At 39.9% G+C, this 15,379-nt stretch overlaps 1 protein-coding gene across 9 annotated transcripts in view; it reads right to left on the bottom strand.

Moving 5' to 3' along the window:
• SORBS1 (sorbin and SH3 domain containing 1) overlaps positions 1-15,379 on the bottom strand; it is a 78,016-nt gene that overhangs the window by 35,447 nt on the left and 27,190 nt on the right. For 5 of the 9 annotated variants that reach the window (XM_027649594.1, XM_027649595.1, XM_027649601.1 and 2 more), the window contains 8 exons: positions 14,100-14,129; positions 10,309-10,484; positions 9,464-9,527; positions 8,260-8,334; positions 7,857-7,919; positions 3,440-3,487; positions 3,196-3,325; positions 1,089-1,203 (listed from right to left, as the gene is read on the bottom strand). In XM_027649594.1, the coding sequence (XP_027505395.1) occupies positions 1,089-1,203; positions 3,196-3,325; positions 3,440-3,487; positions 7,857-7,919; positions 8,260-8,334; positions 9,464-9,527; positions 10,309-10,484; positions 14,100-14,129 (701 nt within the window). The remainder of the gene's footprint in view (positions 1-1,088; positions 1,204-3,195; positions 3,326-3,439; positions 3,488-7,856; positions 7,920-8,259; positions 8,335-9,463; positions 9,528-10,308; positions 10,485-14,099; positions 14,130-15,379) is intronic. The other 4 variants (XM_027649598.1, XM_027649600.1, XM_027649602.1 and 1 more) reach the window with 1 other exon arrangement.

The raw sequence follows: 15,379 nt of genomic DNA, 5'->3' as shown, positions 1-15,379 counted from the left end.
CGTCAGGTCCCAGATTAGATTTGATTCTTACATATCTATTGATTTAAATTGCTATTCAGTCTTATGTAAAATCCTTGGCAGGTTTTCCAGGAGCATTCCTTTACCTACTTCATGCATAGATCAGTACCTGAGCTGATAAGGCACAAAGTCCAGTTTACATTTTGAATCTCACATGCAATTAGCACTTCTAATTGAATCCTTCAAATTAATGCCTATATAGAACTATATCTTTATGTACCTAACTTGCTATATACTACTAACATCATTCAGTATTTTCCAGCACTTACAGTGTCACACTTGCACCACTGATGGACATCTTAAATGACCTGTGGTGATTTACACAGGACTGGCTGATGAGGTTAGCATTACCTCTCTGCCCTGTTCTTTGTCAATTGTTCTCAGCCAAGGCTTCAGGAAGAGACTTTTTTATGTCCCCTAGCTGTCACAATTCACAGCATTGCTTACTAATTTCATACTCAAATTGGTAACAGCTTGCTTAATACTCTAGGTTACCTTCTGGCATAGTTGGGGAGCTAGCTCCCTTTCAATCCTGCCACCCCTGCCACAGAAGTGGTGAGATCCAACTGATGAAGAAAGCACACCAGGGGAGATGGCCATGTCCTAATGCACCTCAGAGGCATCCACTGAGGCATGTTACAGGCATTCTAAAAACTAGATCAGTGTTTAAAGCATCAGAGGAACAAAGAAACTGAACCTGCCTGCTTTGTTGCATAATGCCTTCAACCTTCCTGCATCAACTAATGCTGTGCCCTAGAAAAAGTACAGCTGGCAAAACAGCTGCTGAACAGGTCACAGTGTCAAACACGGATTAAAAACTAGGGTTAGTGATCCATACTTAACATGGAAAACAACACGTCCAAAAGGAAAGAAACCTCTCAATCCCCCTGGATTTTGCTCTATAGAGAACAAAAATGTTAGGAAGTTATGCAGAACAGTTTTCAAAATCTATCACACAAGCACTGCAATGTAAGCATAAGGAATCCCATCTGAATAGAACCAGACAAGCATTTGGAGAGTATTTCATAATCGCAGGGTAAAGCCACAAACTAGGATAAATCAAACATTACCATCTTTTCATTGTTCAGAACGGAGGACTTTCCTGGTTGATAGTCATAAATGCTCCTGGGTTCTGCACGATATTTTCTGGTGTCCACCTTCTTGTCTGGAGGTTCCCAGTCCGTCCTGAGAAAAAAGATCAATTAATCCAAAATTCTGTGGTTTCTATGGAGACAAACACTTCATTTTGACAGACACTTTTCTCCATTAATTATGGTTTAATCAGGGTACATTTTTAATCTTGAAAAGGAGTCTGTTGCAAGAGGAACAGTTCAGATAGGGCTCTGGACATATATTTTTTTATCTATGGCAAGCAGAGTTTGATACAGCTCAGCTGCTGAAACCACTGGAGCAGAGGGGGTTATTCCAAGTACTTTCAATAAACTTTCAGATTTCCAAATCTTTCCTCATTGGAAATAGCTTAATGATGGGTTTCAACTAAGTTCAAAAATATGAACAGAGCAGAACTCAGATTAAATCTCTTTTGCTAAACTTCTTCATTTTAGCCACATTACTGATTACCTGACTACCACTGCTCTGGATTCTGGGAGCACTCTGGAGTCCAAGAGGAAGTCTCTTCTAGAGACATGAATACATTCTCTCAGACTGGCATATCTAAAGATGACTAAGAACAGTCCACTGACTACCCAAACCACTAAAATTTTGTGCAGTGTCTACACACTGCAGTTACACACTTTGTAACTAACAATAGTTACAAAGCATTCAGGGTCCATATCCTACAATGTCCAGCTGTTCTGAAAATTAATATACTCAAACACCTCATGCAGAAAAGCAAATGCCCCCACAAAACCCCAGAAATGAGGCCATTTAAGATGGTAAAATAATTTTGATTTTGCTCCTGATATGTTCTCTTTGATGGGCAATGTGTATGTGGATTCATCTCACCTATCATTCACCAAACAAAAGGGAGGCATCTAACCAAAATGGCTGCTCCACATTTCCTCTCCCTTACCCTACTGATCTGGTTAGGATAGGAACAAACCACTGAGTTTCAGAGCCCAAACTCTCTCCACTGGCTGATGAGAGACAGAGACAACCAATTTAACTTTTTTTCTTTCCAAAGTAAGGCAAGATGACAGCCAAAATGACTGGCTTACAAAAACTGTACTAATTTCAACAAGGTTGATTTTTGCTATCCAGAATAACTTGATTGCTTAAGATTCCAACCCCAGAAAAAATTCTCCCTACTGAAATGCTCATTTGCCACTAGATAGTAGGAAGCACTAATTATTGTAATCCTTTCACTTGCAAGAGTTTTCTCAGAGGACAGACACTATGTCTTGAATTCCTGTGTCAGGAAGACATGTTCTATCAGTAAATTTTGTCTCCTGATCTGGTGACCTGAGATGCTCACTAAATTAGCAATCTCAAATTACAGCATTGCTCATCTGCAGCAAGGCAGCAAGTGAAAAACATTAAGAGCCTCTGGAAGTTCATGAAAGAGTAAGACGCAGTTCAAGAGCTGGGAGAATTCAGCAGGACATAAAATATTCATTGCTCATTCTGCTTTCCCTTCATTTGTTAAGTGCATTCATTACTGTTACAGAAAGGTATAAAACACATGGTAATAAACAAAGCAAAAACGTCATCCTGAAGATCATAAATTACACTGCTAACTAGAACCTACTTCCAGTAAAGTTCATGTGGGTGGAACCTCTCAAAGATGAAAAATGTAACAAAGTTTTTATCAAGGTTCAACGTAAATCCAAATTTTGCTTCTCCACAATTATGTCTACTTGCTTGTATTCTGAAGTGACTTTATAGTATCACACTGAGCCAAGAGTTTCCACTGTACCTATGTGGTAGGCACTGTACAGGCATGACACCCAAGGAAACACTCCTCATCCAGGCAGGAGACTATGCAACAAACTATGTGATGTCTGACATAAAAGACAGACAGAATGCGGGACTGGGCTGTGACAATGAAGGCATTCACTGCTGCCCAGTAGAAGACTCGGAGTAAAAACTACATATCCAATTTCCCAAAAAAGTTTAACTGCAGTAGTGGACCTAAAGCTTCCACTTTTGTCCCCTTCCCATTCACAGCTTTCAGATATTCTTCTAGTATGTATCCATATGTATCTCAGTTCAGGTCACCTTTCTGGGCTTGATTTCAGTGATGAAGTACGGTTTGGCAGTGGCAAAGTGGCAGACCTCTTTACAACCATCTCTGAATCAATATTGTCCATCTCACTCTTGGACCGGGGAACTGAAAGCTGGGTTCTGCCTGCATGATAAGTCAAAAATAGGAATATTGGTGAATTGGATAGGAGGCAAATAAATACATACTTTACATGCCCTTTCTGTTTGACAGATTAAACAAGACATGTGAATTACTTACTGTCCTCGGAATAGGAATAACGAGGAGAGTATGAATCAGAATCTTCATCTGAAAGACAAAAGCATTTTGCACGTGAGCTGAAAAAGCCCCAAAGAAGCAGCACCAAAGACCCTTTCACTTTCCCTACTAATACATTCACCATAATTTAAGTGATATGCCCAATACTCACCATGGGGAGAGGATCCTAAAAAATAAAATCCCAATGAGGTTTAAATTGCATTTAAATATAATTCCTAGATTAGATATAAATATTAACATACTACTTACACTTATACTTTTCTCCAGGCTCTCTAAGCACTTTAGAATCTAAACAATCTCTTTTTATCACAAAACTCCTGTACATCATGGGTTGTACACTTTATTAGAAGCTAAAATGAGATCCACTTTATTGAAAGCTGAAAGATAAATAGAGGATCTAAAAGCCACAGTATATGATTAAAATAACTCATTAGGTGCTAGACACAGGAATAGAGTTGAGGATTCCTGCTCCAAATTATATATGATAGTTGCTGGGACACCTTTCTTATATTAACTTGTACACCAAGTTGAAGCACAGTCACTGACTCAGATGATCTTCTAGGCATAGATGATGTTTCTGGCATAAGACACACACATAAACCTGGGCCAAGTGACAGTTCTTGTTCTGAAGAGCTTATAATAGCAAAGAGGTATAGAACGTGCATAGAGATATTAACACAGCTCTAAAAGAGCTAGGAATGACATCAGTGTAACGGAGTGGTGTGGTCTGGCCCCCAAGCTCAACAACCTTCTCTCTTTGACAGTGACAGTGCTGCACTGCATCAACACAGCAATGTCCTTTCCAGGACACAACTGCTACCTTGGGCCATGGAACCACACAATGCCTTATTGAAAGATAACATGGTACTGTAGTGCACAATGCAAATGTGCCCAAAAAGAAGGGAGGGTGGCAGCATCACCACCTTCTACTCTACAGATGATGATCAGAGAAGACTTTGACTTGATAAAAAACTTAGTGGTATCCTTCCACCATCTTAAACAGGCTTTGGAATGAATAGTCTGTTAATTGCAGGTAGTAGTGGGGGAGTTGCGACCACTCCTGAAAACTGTACCCATAGGTCCCTTTCTCCGCAGATGAGGATTAAAACTTGCAGGGATGTGTGTATGAGAGACATGTACAGGACTTCCAAGGCAAAATGCATGAAAGTACAATGCAAGGGCTGCTCTACTCTCACTGGTGTAGCCTCACCTTGAGTACTGTGTGCAGTTTTGGGCACCACAATATAACAAAGACATTAAGCTATTAATAGAATATCCAAAGGAAGGCAAAAAAGATGGCAAAGGGCCTTGAGGGGAAGCCTTATGAGGAGTGGCTGAGGTCACTTGGCTTGTCCAGCCTGGAGAAGACCATACCTGAGGTCACAGACCTCAGCACAGTCTATTGCTTCCTCACAAGAGGAAGGTGGAAGGGCAGGCACTGATCTCTTCACTCTGGTGACCAGTGACATAACCCAAGAGAATGGCCTGAAGTTGTGTCAGGGGAGGTTTAGGTTGGATACTACAAAAAGGTTCTTCACCCAGAGGGTGGCTGGGCACTGGAACAGGCTCCCCAGGGCAGTGGTCCCAGTACCAAGTCTGACAGAGTTCAATGCTCTCAGGTACACAGTGTGATTACTGGGCTGTTCTGTGCAGGGATTAGAGTTGGACTAAATGATACTTGTGAATCCCTTCCAACTCCGAATATTCTGTGATTCTGTGACTGTAAAGAGAACTGTGAGCAAAAGTATTAGTAATATCCCTGTGAAGAAACCACTAATGTGACAGAGATAAAAAGACCAAAAAAAAAAAATCGATGATAGTAGAGTAAGGTAGATAAAAGAACATTCTAAGAAAGTGTTATGTGAATTTAGTGCTGCCAATCAACAGATTGAAACAATTTCCAAATTTTCTATCAAGGAGAATATCAATCAGCCACTAAAGCCAATCTCAACACAGCTGACCTGAAATTGCACTCAAGCCTTAATCAGGCCTTTCAGGGAGGCTCGGGGAAGTCTTAACTTTAGCCTCTCTTCTTTAGTTCTCTCGGTGAATTAATCAGAAGGTTTAAGTTCCAAAAAGATGGTTATTGACTCTGGTGTGCTTATCATAACCTTCAGGCTTAAAAAACAGAAAAGGTCAATTTTCTGGCCAATTCCTGTATTTTAAACCTTAATGACAGAAAACAAATACTTATATTATACTGAATTGTTGGCAAAATTGACTGGTATTCTTATATATAAGTTTGTTTTACTCAGATAGCAAAATACTTGGTAAATCACAAAACTCTCAGTCCCTACCAATACAGATGAACAAATGTCTAAAACTATCTTCACAACCATTCACTCACCTCTAATAATCTTACTTAGCGCTGGTGATCAATAAAAATAATTTGATTTACTTACTTAAAGAGAAATATCAATATTTATTATAGTTCATCATTCAAACAAAAAACCCCCCATACAATAAAAAATTCACTTCAGATAATTGCTATTTCCCAATTTTTATTATTCTAATATCTACAATAATAAGGAGAACAGGTATGTTTTGTCTCTGAGTATCTTATCAAGAAGAATATTTACATTTCTTTCCTTCTGACAGCAAGAAATACTGAAACACAGAAATCTGGAATGACTTGATAACATTAAAAAGTAAATCAGAATTAAGCATTAAAACAACATCTCCTGTCTCTTAAAGCTTCATTCTATCTGTGGGACCCTCCTTAATGGAGCAGCGTATCAACAGTTTGTCATTTCAAAATCTGATTCCTCTAAAGAGAAGAGGCTGTTCCCTTGCAGAACCTAGAGAATCTGCAGGGTTGGGTTTCTAGAGACTCTAAATATACTTTAGAGGAGAGCCCAAATCTTGATATTTCTAGGAGATCCTATGCATCAATCCAATCTGACTCTAATTGTATGAAATTGAGGCTCCCACCCACACTCCAACTCATCTACATCATCAAATATTCCTTACCAAGGAAAGAATCCAAGCAAATATTAGAGAAATGTTTCTCAATGTATTGAGAATAAAAAATAGTGTTAGGTCCAATAAAGTTTCAACTACCTAAACAGCAAATAACTTTCATATGCACATCTGTAAGTGCACAGGAGACATTTATGGGAAATCAGACTCTTAATATATTATCATAGCAGGTTTTGCAAACTATGTTAGTTCAGGTGAGTAAAATAAATTTTCAAACCTCATTATGAACAACGACATTTTCTCTGTAAAACTCCTTTATCCACTAATAACTGAAACTGTTTCTCTCTCATCCATACCCACATAACATTCTGCTAATAGAAAATAACTTACACTGCATTATGATTTGCAAGACAGGATTCTTTACCTAACAGGTTTCACCAAGAAATTACCATGTATCTTAGATACCTGTATTACACTTTGTCCAGGTTCATTTTAACAGTGTAATGCACCTTACATCTCCTTGTCTTCTTTGAGCATATAATATGCTTTCTTCTTGCACAATCCCCACCAGATGTTTAATATGAACATTGAATGAAATGGTTAATTAACAGTCTCACCAGGGTTGGCTTGAGGCACAGGCTAAGTAGGCAAGTTCCTATGTTGCAGGATCTAAAGTGTCACCAAAGCACCAAGTCAACAAGGCTGTCACCAACAACTTTCCCAATCAGGAAATGTTTGTATGCCCAATGTGTGCAGCAGATTTCGTTGTTTCTCATATATAAGTATTTTGCACAGTTACATGATTAACACTGCATCCCTGAAATATGACTGCAAAGGATTCTGATTTGAATATGAAGTTAAAAGGAATCTGCTGAGCGCACAAAGAGCTAAAGACAGTGTTATTTCAAGCTGCAAGATGTGCTGATGAGACCTTCAAACTCTGTCCTTGCCTAGATATGCCAAGTGCACCTAAGGCCAGCCCTGAACCTATGTTACCAAGTTATGTTTATTTTAAAAGACTATACTGAGGGACCGATCCAAAAGCCACCGAAGCAAGCAGCCTTTTTACCAATAGGCTTCAGTGACATTCTGGATCTGGCCCTAACACTGTTAATATTAAAACCAGAAGCAAATAGTTAGCGAAATTTATTGATCTGAAAGGAGGGGGAGAGAAATCTCAGTTAAACATCTTTATATGTAAGTCAGCAATCTAGACATGTTAAATAATCACCGCACGCACAACTGATAAGCGCATAAAACCAAGCAAACCCCAAGTCTGTAGCATTAGTCAAATACCAGTTACAAAGCCAGAGGAGCACTGCAAAGCCAAAAGGGCATCATACAGTCAAGGCATCGCTTAGAGTGCAGCAAATCATTATGAGGCAGCACAACGCTCAGCAACTAGAAAAAACTCGGGGAAGAAAATAAATGGATAAGGCAGCATTTGTGCAGAAAAATACATATGGACCTTTATGATTACCTTCAGAGATAGGACTAGGAGTAGACGCAGGAAACTGGTATGTAGGAGAATAAGGATTGTCTTCTGCAGCAGAGAAAAGCAGTGGATTTTGAGACTATCCACAATGAAGTGGAGGTTCTGCTTCATCCCCCAATTTCCTATCACTATATGATTTTATTGCCTACTTTAATAACACTAGGGTAGATGGCATCATACTTTAAAAAAAGATTAATGGATTAGCAAAGATTTAGTTATTTTATGCATCACGTAGGAAGATATACTGGGCATAACTGAATTTCCAGCCAGTGTAATGTAACACATGGGTAACAGAAAGCTAGAACCTGAATCTAGTTACTATTAGGGTGCTATAGTACAGTTAACTCAAAGCACAAGACAACAGATACTCTGACTAAACTTCTGGTACCTTCAGTTTTTTGCTGGATTTCAGGAAGTTCAGGAAATATGTAGGTAGGGCAATAAGGGTTTTCTTCAGGAGTGTCTAAGGAGAGGAACATGATTTGCAAAAAAGAACAAAGAGGACAGATTTAAAGGGGAAGAAGGGCAAGACAAGAATCCATTCAAGCTGACTGTAGAACAGGCCCTCTCATGCTGATCTTCTAGCATGACACAACCTAGAATGCCTCTTTGGTCACTGCTGCCTTGCATGTCTGGGCCTTGTGAGAGACCCTGAAAGCCAAGGGAACTGAACTCATTCTCCTCCATCTGAGCACGGGCTCTGGCTGAGCTGAAGAACCTCTGTTAGGAGCAGTAGGATTAGGAAACAGTTCAACTCCTCCTCATTCCATTCAATATAACACAGCATTTAATTATGCGTAAAGCTCATCATGACAGCACCTGCAGCACCAAATACAGCTCCAGTTTTGCATGCTCTACATTTTATTATATAAGCACAGATCTGAACTGCATTTGCCTGCACATCAGGCTGTTCAGAGGGTTCAGTTTGCAAATGCTATTGCAGCCATTTCTCACACAGAAGAAAAATCTGAATGTATCAGCAGTCGGGCACAGAACTGCCCCAAGGTGGGAATCTCCTGAAGTGCACCACCACAAAGTTTGCAAGTTCTCACCACAATTCCAGGTCTGGAAAGGAAAAAGCTTAAGGTTTTGAAAAAGCAGAGTTCAGATTCTGAACTCATAAAAAAATCAATGGGAACCTTTCCATTAGTTTCAGTGAACTTCAAATCACTTTGTTGTGCAGATACTAAAGCTTTACAGTGTAAAAAGTTTTCTCTTATGCACAGAGGAGTTTCAGGGATAACCTACTGTCCTTTAAAAGTGTGTGGGATGGGGTTGTCTGCTAAAACAGGAGTTCAGGGATCTATTTTCTACAATTATGGAATTATTATCATCTTTCTGGTCTCAAATAGTACACTTGATTTCATGAGGGCACTACGGTTCATGTTTCAGAACAACTTTGGACTTCACTGTTCTCTCACCTTTGACTTCAGAGATTTTAAATGCATTAGTTGAGTTTTGTGGTGCAGAGCAAACACTAGTTAACATAAAATGCTTTTACTTAACATCCGGTACAATTTTTCACATGAATGAAACAAAATGTCATCAAGGTAGTCTTTTAAAGTCAATAAAAACCATCTGTGCTACAGTACCTCTGTTTAGCTTGTGAATCTGTTTGAACATCGTCTTGTACCAGTCCTTCGATCTGTCTGTATTCTATTGGAAAAATAAAAATAAATCATCACAACAATGATTTCTACCAGCCTTTCAAAGTTATTGCAAATATTCCAGAAATGAAAAAGGTTTACGCTCTGCTATGTGAAGGCTATATGATATTAATACTCTGAAATATGAGTGATTTCCCTCAAGATACACAATCTCATATGTAACAAAGCTATAGGTTTCACTCAAGTTACTAATAAAGCACAAACTTTGCAGAGGCAGGTTGTAACCTCTATAGAAGTGTAGATTGTGTGGAAGGTTCTGCATATTAATCTGATTTGACATCTAAAATTAGGCACCTTGCTTATTTTGGTTATACATACCAATTTCCCAAGTATTCAATGGACAGTTAGAAACATTTAGTGTTCAATTCGCTCCACATAAGAGTTGTAAGAACAGGTTAATAATTTTTTTCATAATTTCCCCTGAACACTGAAAGACCCCTAAAAATGTTGTATAGAAGAGATATCTGCCTTTAAGATGGCTAAAATGAGACAAAACTCTCCTTCAGCTGATAGCTGTGAAAGAAATAGAGGAGCAGAAAACAGTATTTTCAAATATTATGAGAAGAAATATTAATTTTTAATTTTCTTTCCCCCTGAGGCAGCTGAAACAGGTCATTGATAGCAAATGGAATCATTCATCATAAAATACATTGAAACTAGAATTCTATCTTCCCTTACATCTCTGCATCTTTAGTGAATTCCCTCATCCTAAGGTAGGCAAAATCGAGCCCAAGTTTTATGCATCAACCGCATGCTCAGTGTTGTCTTACCCTCAGTGGAATCCCAATGTCATCAACAGAGGTATCAGCCATGCGGTGAGGGCTCTTGATAGTGCTTCTCTTTTCCTCCATTGACCTCTTCTCACTTGGCACTGTCTCCCGAACCAGTTTGTCCCGTGTGAGTGCTGAATCAACTTTATCAGAAACTAATCTGTCTGGCACTGAATCTGGAAATGACAATGGGGGATTCTTATCCCAGCATTTCACTGCATCACCATATTCTGCTCTTTTAAGGCAAAAATCCCAGCAAGTAGTTGATGAGACAGACTGATGAGACAGACTAACTGTGTCACTGCTAACTGTGGTTAGAAGCTGGATTGAAGGAAATTTCCCAGGAAACTGTCTGATGCCAGCAAAAGCAGGCTTGCATCTCTCAGGTAGTTACTGTCACACATTTCACAACAGTCTCAGCTGTCATATAAAACAAGGGAAAATTTTATTTTTAAGGACTGTTTAAGAGTTGGGGTTTTGTGTCCTTTTGACTAATTAGCAACTCTTCAATCTCATTCTTCATTAAAAAGCACCAGCAATAAGTCTCCAGGACATCTTTATTCTGCTGGTGTTCTCAATCTAAAGGAGCATCCTATGTGGCAGTGGGGCACTACTTTTTAACAGCTTGCACTCACCTGCCTGACAATCCTATTTGTTACAGTCAGTACATGATGTTTCCAATTAACTTCTGTGCATGCATGCACACATATGACATAGGATTGCACGTGAGTCTGCATAAAGATGGAGGGAAATAACTAACTGTTTCAGACCTCTTCCCAAACTGGAATTTGGACTTGCTTCCAAACTGGAATTCCTTGATGCTGTCCAACTGACACTCAGAGGTAGCAGCAGGCACCACCACTGGCCAAGGAACCTAGGGACTTCAGGTTGCTCTGAAGCTCTACTATGCCCTGGAGAGCTGCAGCTCAGCAACTCTTAGGCTCACACATTTTCGCTGTGGATTTCTTGAAGAGGAAATATCTGTAATTTTACAGTCTGTCTCATCAAGACTTTGCCAAATCCTATCATTTTTATGTCACTGCATGCACTGAAGAGAGAGAGAGATGTTTATTCACATGCACATCACCATACTGCCCAAAGCCATTAAATGTGCAGAAATCTGAAAGGGCCAGATATCAGAGGAAAGGCTCATGCATAGCAATGCACTGATCTGTTGGTACCTTGAGCAAACACAATTCTGCCCTGTGCAATTCAGTACTGAAGGATTTGCATTTAAAAGGTTGGTTTGAAATTGCCATCAACCTTTAAATTTTCCTCCTCTTTAAGATAAAAACAAAACAATAATGTTTATATGTTTACGTAAAACAGTAACGTTTATAAATGTTCAAAATGTGGCAAAGCATCTATTAAATCCTTGGTTGGCATTTTCATCCTTTTTTCCCCTCCCTGTGAATGTGTGTGCAGTCTTCTATGTCCCTGTTGTACAGAATTCTCCATTTTGTAGGACACATTTCGGACTCTTTACTCAGCCTCTAGGAATTGCACATGAAAAGAGTAACTGAAACTAGACCATTCTTCCATGACCTTGGGGACCAAAAGGAAGCAGGTTTTTGTATGGGGATGAGGAGAGGATGCAAACTTTAGGAAAGGTCAAAACTTTTCTCCATTACTTATCATTGTCACTGCTGATGTGACTTCTGGTCTAGAAAAGTCATCATTTTCTGCAGACTAAAGAATTCAATGCCAGAGAAGGGCACAAAGTCCTTCTCTAACAGGACTGGTAAACATATGTTGTTTCTCTTTGATTCCCTAACTCTCTGCACTGGAAAAATGGTTGGCTGTTTGCCAGGCAGACCTCATCTGAAACTATGACGATAATAGTCAAAATACCTAATACAGACATAAACAACAGGGAAAATGTATTACAATCTTGTGCCACAGCCATGATCTAAGCAAAATCTTTATTTTGATGATTTTGCAAACACAAAACCCACCAGATGGCTCATGCTGGCCTTCTGCCAAACATTTATTCACATTTTTAATATTAAAACATGAAGGTCTGGGAACTACCTAGAATGACAGTGAGGGCAAAAATCTACCAGCTCCTTAAATGTATTTTGAAGGAGTTTTCAAAAATAATTTTTGGAGTGCATTTAGAACTGGTTGAAGGAGCTGGACTGAAAACCCTTGGAGACAGGAAAGGCCTACTTGACAGCACAAGTTGTGTTAGGGCAAGTCCTCCCTGTGTACCCTCCAGGTAAGTCCTTCCTAGGTCCATAGGACTCAACCACTAGAACCAACTTATCTGCTGGTCCTCAGTGTGCTGGTTCTCAGGTGTGCAACACCTGTTGCATGAGTGTCTTTGCAGACAGAGGAACAAAAGCAGACATCTTTCGTCAAAGATTTCCTACAATATCCTACAACTTGGAGAATAATGGCTAAATGTCACCCTAACTTACTTGCCATGATGCTCCAATAATTTCAAGAGAGTTTATGAAGATATATACTAGGCTTGGAGGTATTTAAAAATCAGAGCCAAATATGGTGTTTAATCGCCCAAATAACCAGATCACACCAGTCAGCACACTCCACGGCACCTGAGCAGTGGGTCTTTTGCAACAGCAGCAGCAACATGTGGTGTTGCACAGCAAGAGAGTTTGACTGCTGTGACCAACAGGACATAAAACTCAGGGAAGAGGTGGCAGTCAGTAGCTTTGTGTTGTTGTTTGGTACACTGAGAGCAGATGCAGACCCAGCTGTACCACAAAGCACAATCCTCCAGATTGAGGATCTTTCAGGCTGTAACAAACTGCTCTGTGGCTATCTGTAGTTCAGAAAACAAAGGAGGTCCTGATAATGAAGGAAAACACCTTGCAAAGGGGCAAACCAACAGGAAACCCCTGTTCTGACTTGCAGATAAGCATTAAACTCTCAGCCGAGTGGTGTCTGATGAGACAACAGCTACACCAAGGAAAGGAGCTGAGAGAAACCACTGTAACCTGTTATGGAGCCTGTCACCTCAGAAGGGTAGCAGCACAGAGGAGGGACAGTCTGGGGGTGCAGTTGAAGGAACCTAGTGTATGAAGTCCAACCAGGTCAGTAACTGCCTTAGGGGCAGATTCTGTCCTAGTGGGACAGGTTCTGTTAGTCCAGGGCCCATATGGGAGAGTAGGAGCATGCAGTATTGGTTTTCTTGGGTTTCTACTGTGATACTTCAAGTGCTTAGGCACTCTCCAGGACTCCCTTCTCTCTCACCTCTCCATTTACCCTGCCGTGGCCACAACCAAAGAATGATAATACAACATAATGCGCTGTTCCTATAACACCCACTGCAGACTGAGCTACTTCTAGCTGAGGTGTGGAAAGGAAAAGATGACCATGAAAACAACTTGCTCATCTTTCAAGGACTCTCACACCCATGCAGAGAGGGGTAGCAGCACACATGCATATGTGTATACTACAAATTTACCATATATTTCTTGACATCTAGCACAAATACTTCTGCTCTTGGAGTCCTGTAAACACTGATTTTTATTTATCTTCCTCTCCCCTCACCACACATGAGACTAACTGTACTGGATGTATAGAGAAACACGAGAATATGCCCCCAAGGGAATAAAACTAAAGGCTCAAAAGGTAGCCGCAAAAGTCAATCAAATCATTTGTAAATCTTTTGATTTAGGAGGGACAGATGAGTAATTTAGTGTTTTGGTATATTCCTTTGCAGTTCCAGGGTAGTGTGTTTGCTAAAGGTACTCCACAAGCTACCAGCAGCAGCTTTGCTCCAGCAGAGGCAGCAACTGGAGAGTAGCAGACCTTTCACATCATACCTGCCAGGCTACTAAGCCTTTTTTGCTGTTCTGTGGTAAAGGGAGAAACAAAACAAAAAGAAATACAGAACAAATGGGTGAGACATAAACAGCAAGTGCTCTGGTGCTGCATTTCTGACAGGCAAGAAATACGCTGTAGACAGAATGGCAGCAGCTGCTGGAGAGAATCTATTTTCAAACCCCTGCCAAAGTGACAGCCTACTGTCCCTGCTCCACACAGCAGCCTCGTGGAATAATATAAATCTCATGATGCAGTGACCGATACATTTGCAAAGAGTACTTTTATTTAAATTTTCATTTTTTCATAACATCAGAGAATGAAAATGTTGGACAGAGGATAGTTTGAAAAACAGTAAAAATTCACAGTCGAACAACTTGACAACTAACTCTGTTACCATTAGCATGAAGTACATTTTGAAATAATACTGCTGTAGCATTTCAAAGGGATATAGGAAAGGATCAAGTCATTGTTGGTGCTTGCTGAGTCTCATCCCATACCACTGAGCACAGATTCAGTGATTTGTGCACAGACACAACTTGAAGGTTTCGATTCTCAGAATGGTCCCCTAAGTTAGGGGCCTCTCATTAATGAATTTCCAGACTGGGACATTTGTGGTATCTTTCAGCATGTTTGACCACCCTAAAGTTGATGCTTTCTACAAGGATGCCCATATGTCGGGCCCAAATCACAGTTTGGAATAAAACCACGAATTCTTAGCACTCCACTCTGCTTTTTCTACTCCCTAGCAATTCATCATGGCAAGGTTTCGCAAACGAAGATTTGGGAAAGGCTCTATCCACATTTGTTACAATCCCTAGCAATTCATCATTTTATTTAAAGCATGAAAGCCATATGAAAAGAATAAACTATTTTACTGACATAAAAAATACAAACACTTTTGAAAGTTCATATCATTAGTAAAAAGATTTCAAAACTTTAATATATTAAACACAACTGTTATATATTCATGATAAACCATGCCATGCAACGCTTGCCCAGGAAATAACTGTGCTTTGGGGTGGCATGTAACACTTGCCAAGTAAGTCTGCAGCAGGTCACAAATCTCCAGGTATATGATGTTTGTTAGCAGAACCCACACCTTCACTAGACATTTGTACTAAGTGGATCATCGCAGCAAGGGAACTGAGATATTTCTCCTTTGTGCAGATCCCCTGTCAAAACCTATGAACTTTGTTCTTTAACCCCAGCCTTCGGCCCTGCTAATCACTGATGGCAAGCTGCTCCTGTGCATTATGTTCATCTGAGAGCTGCCAAGGAA

This window comes from Corapipo altera, unplaced genomic scaffold (assembly GCF_003945725.1).
Source record: "Corapipo altera isolate COAL_440 unplaced genomic scaffold, ASM394572v1 53, whole genome shotgun sequence".
Classification (NCBI taxonomy): domain Eukaryota; kingdom Metazoa; phylum Chordata; class Aves; order Passeriformes; family Pipridae; genus Corapipo; species Corapipo altera.
Note: the sequence above shows the minus strand (reverse complement) of the source record. Positions and strands in the feature narration are given on the sequence as shown.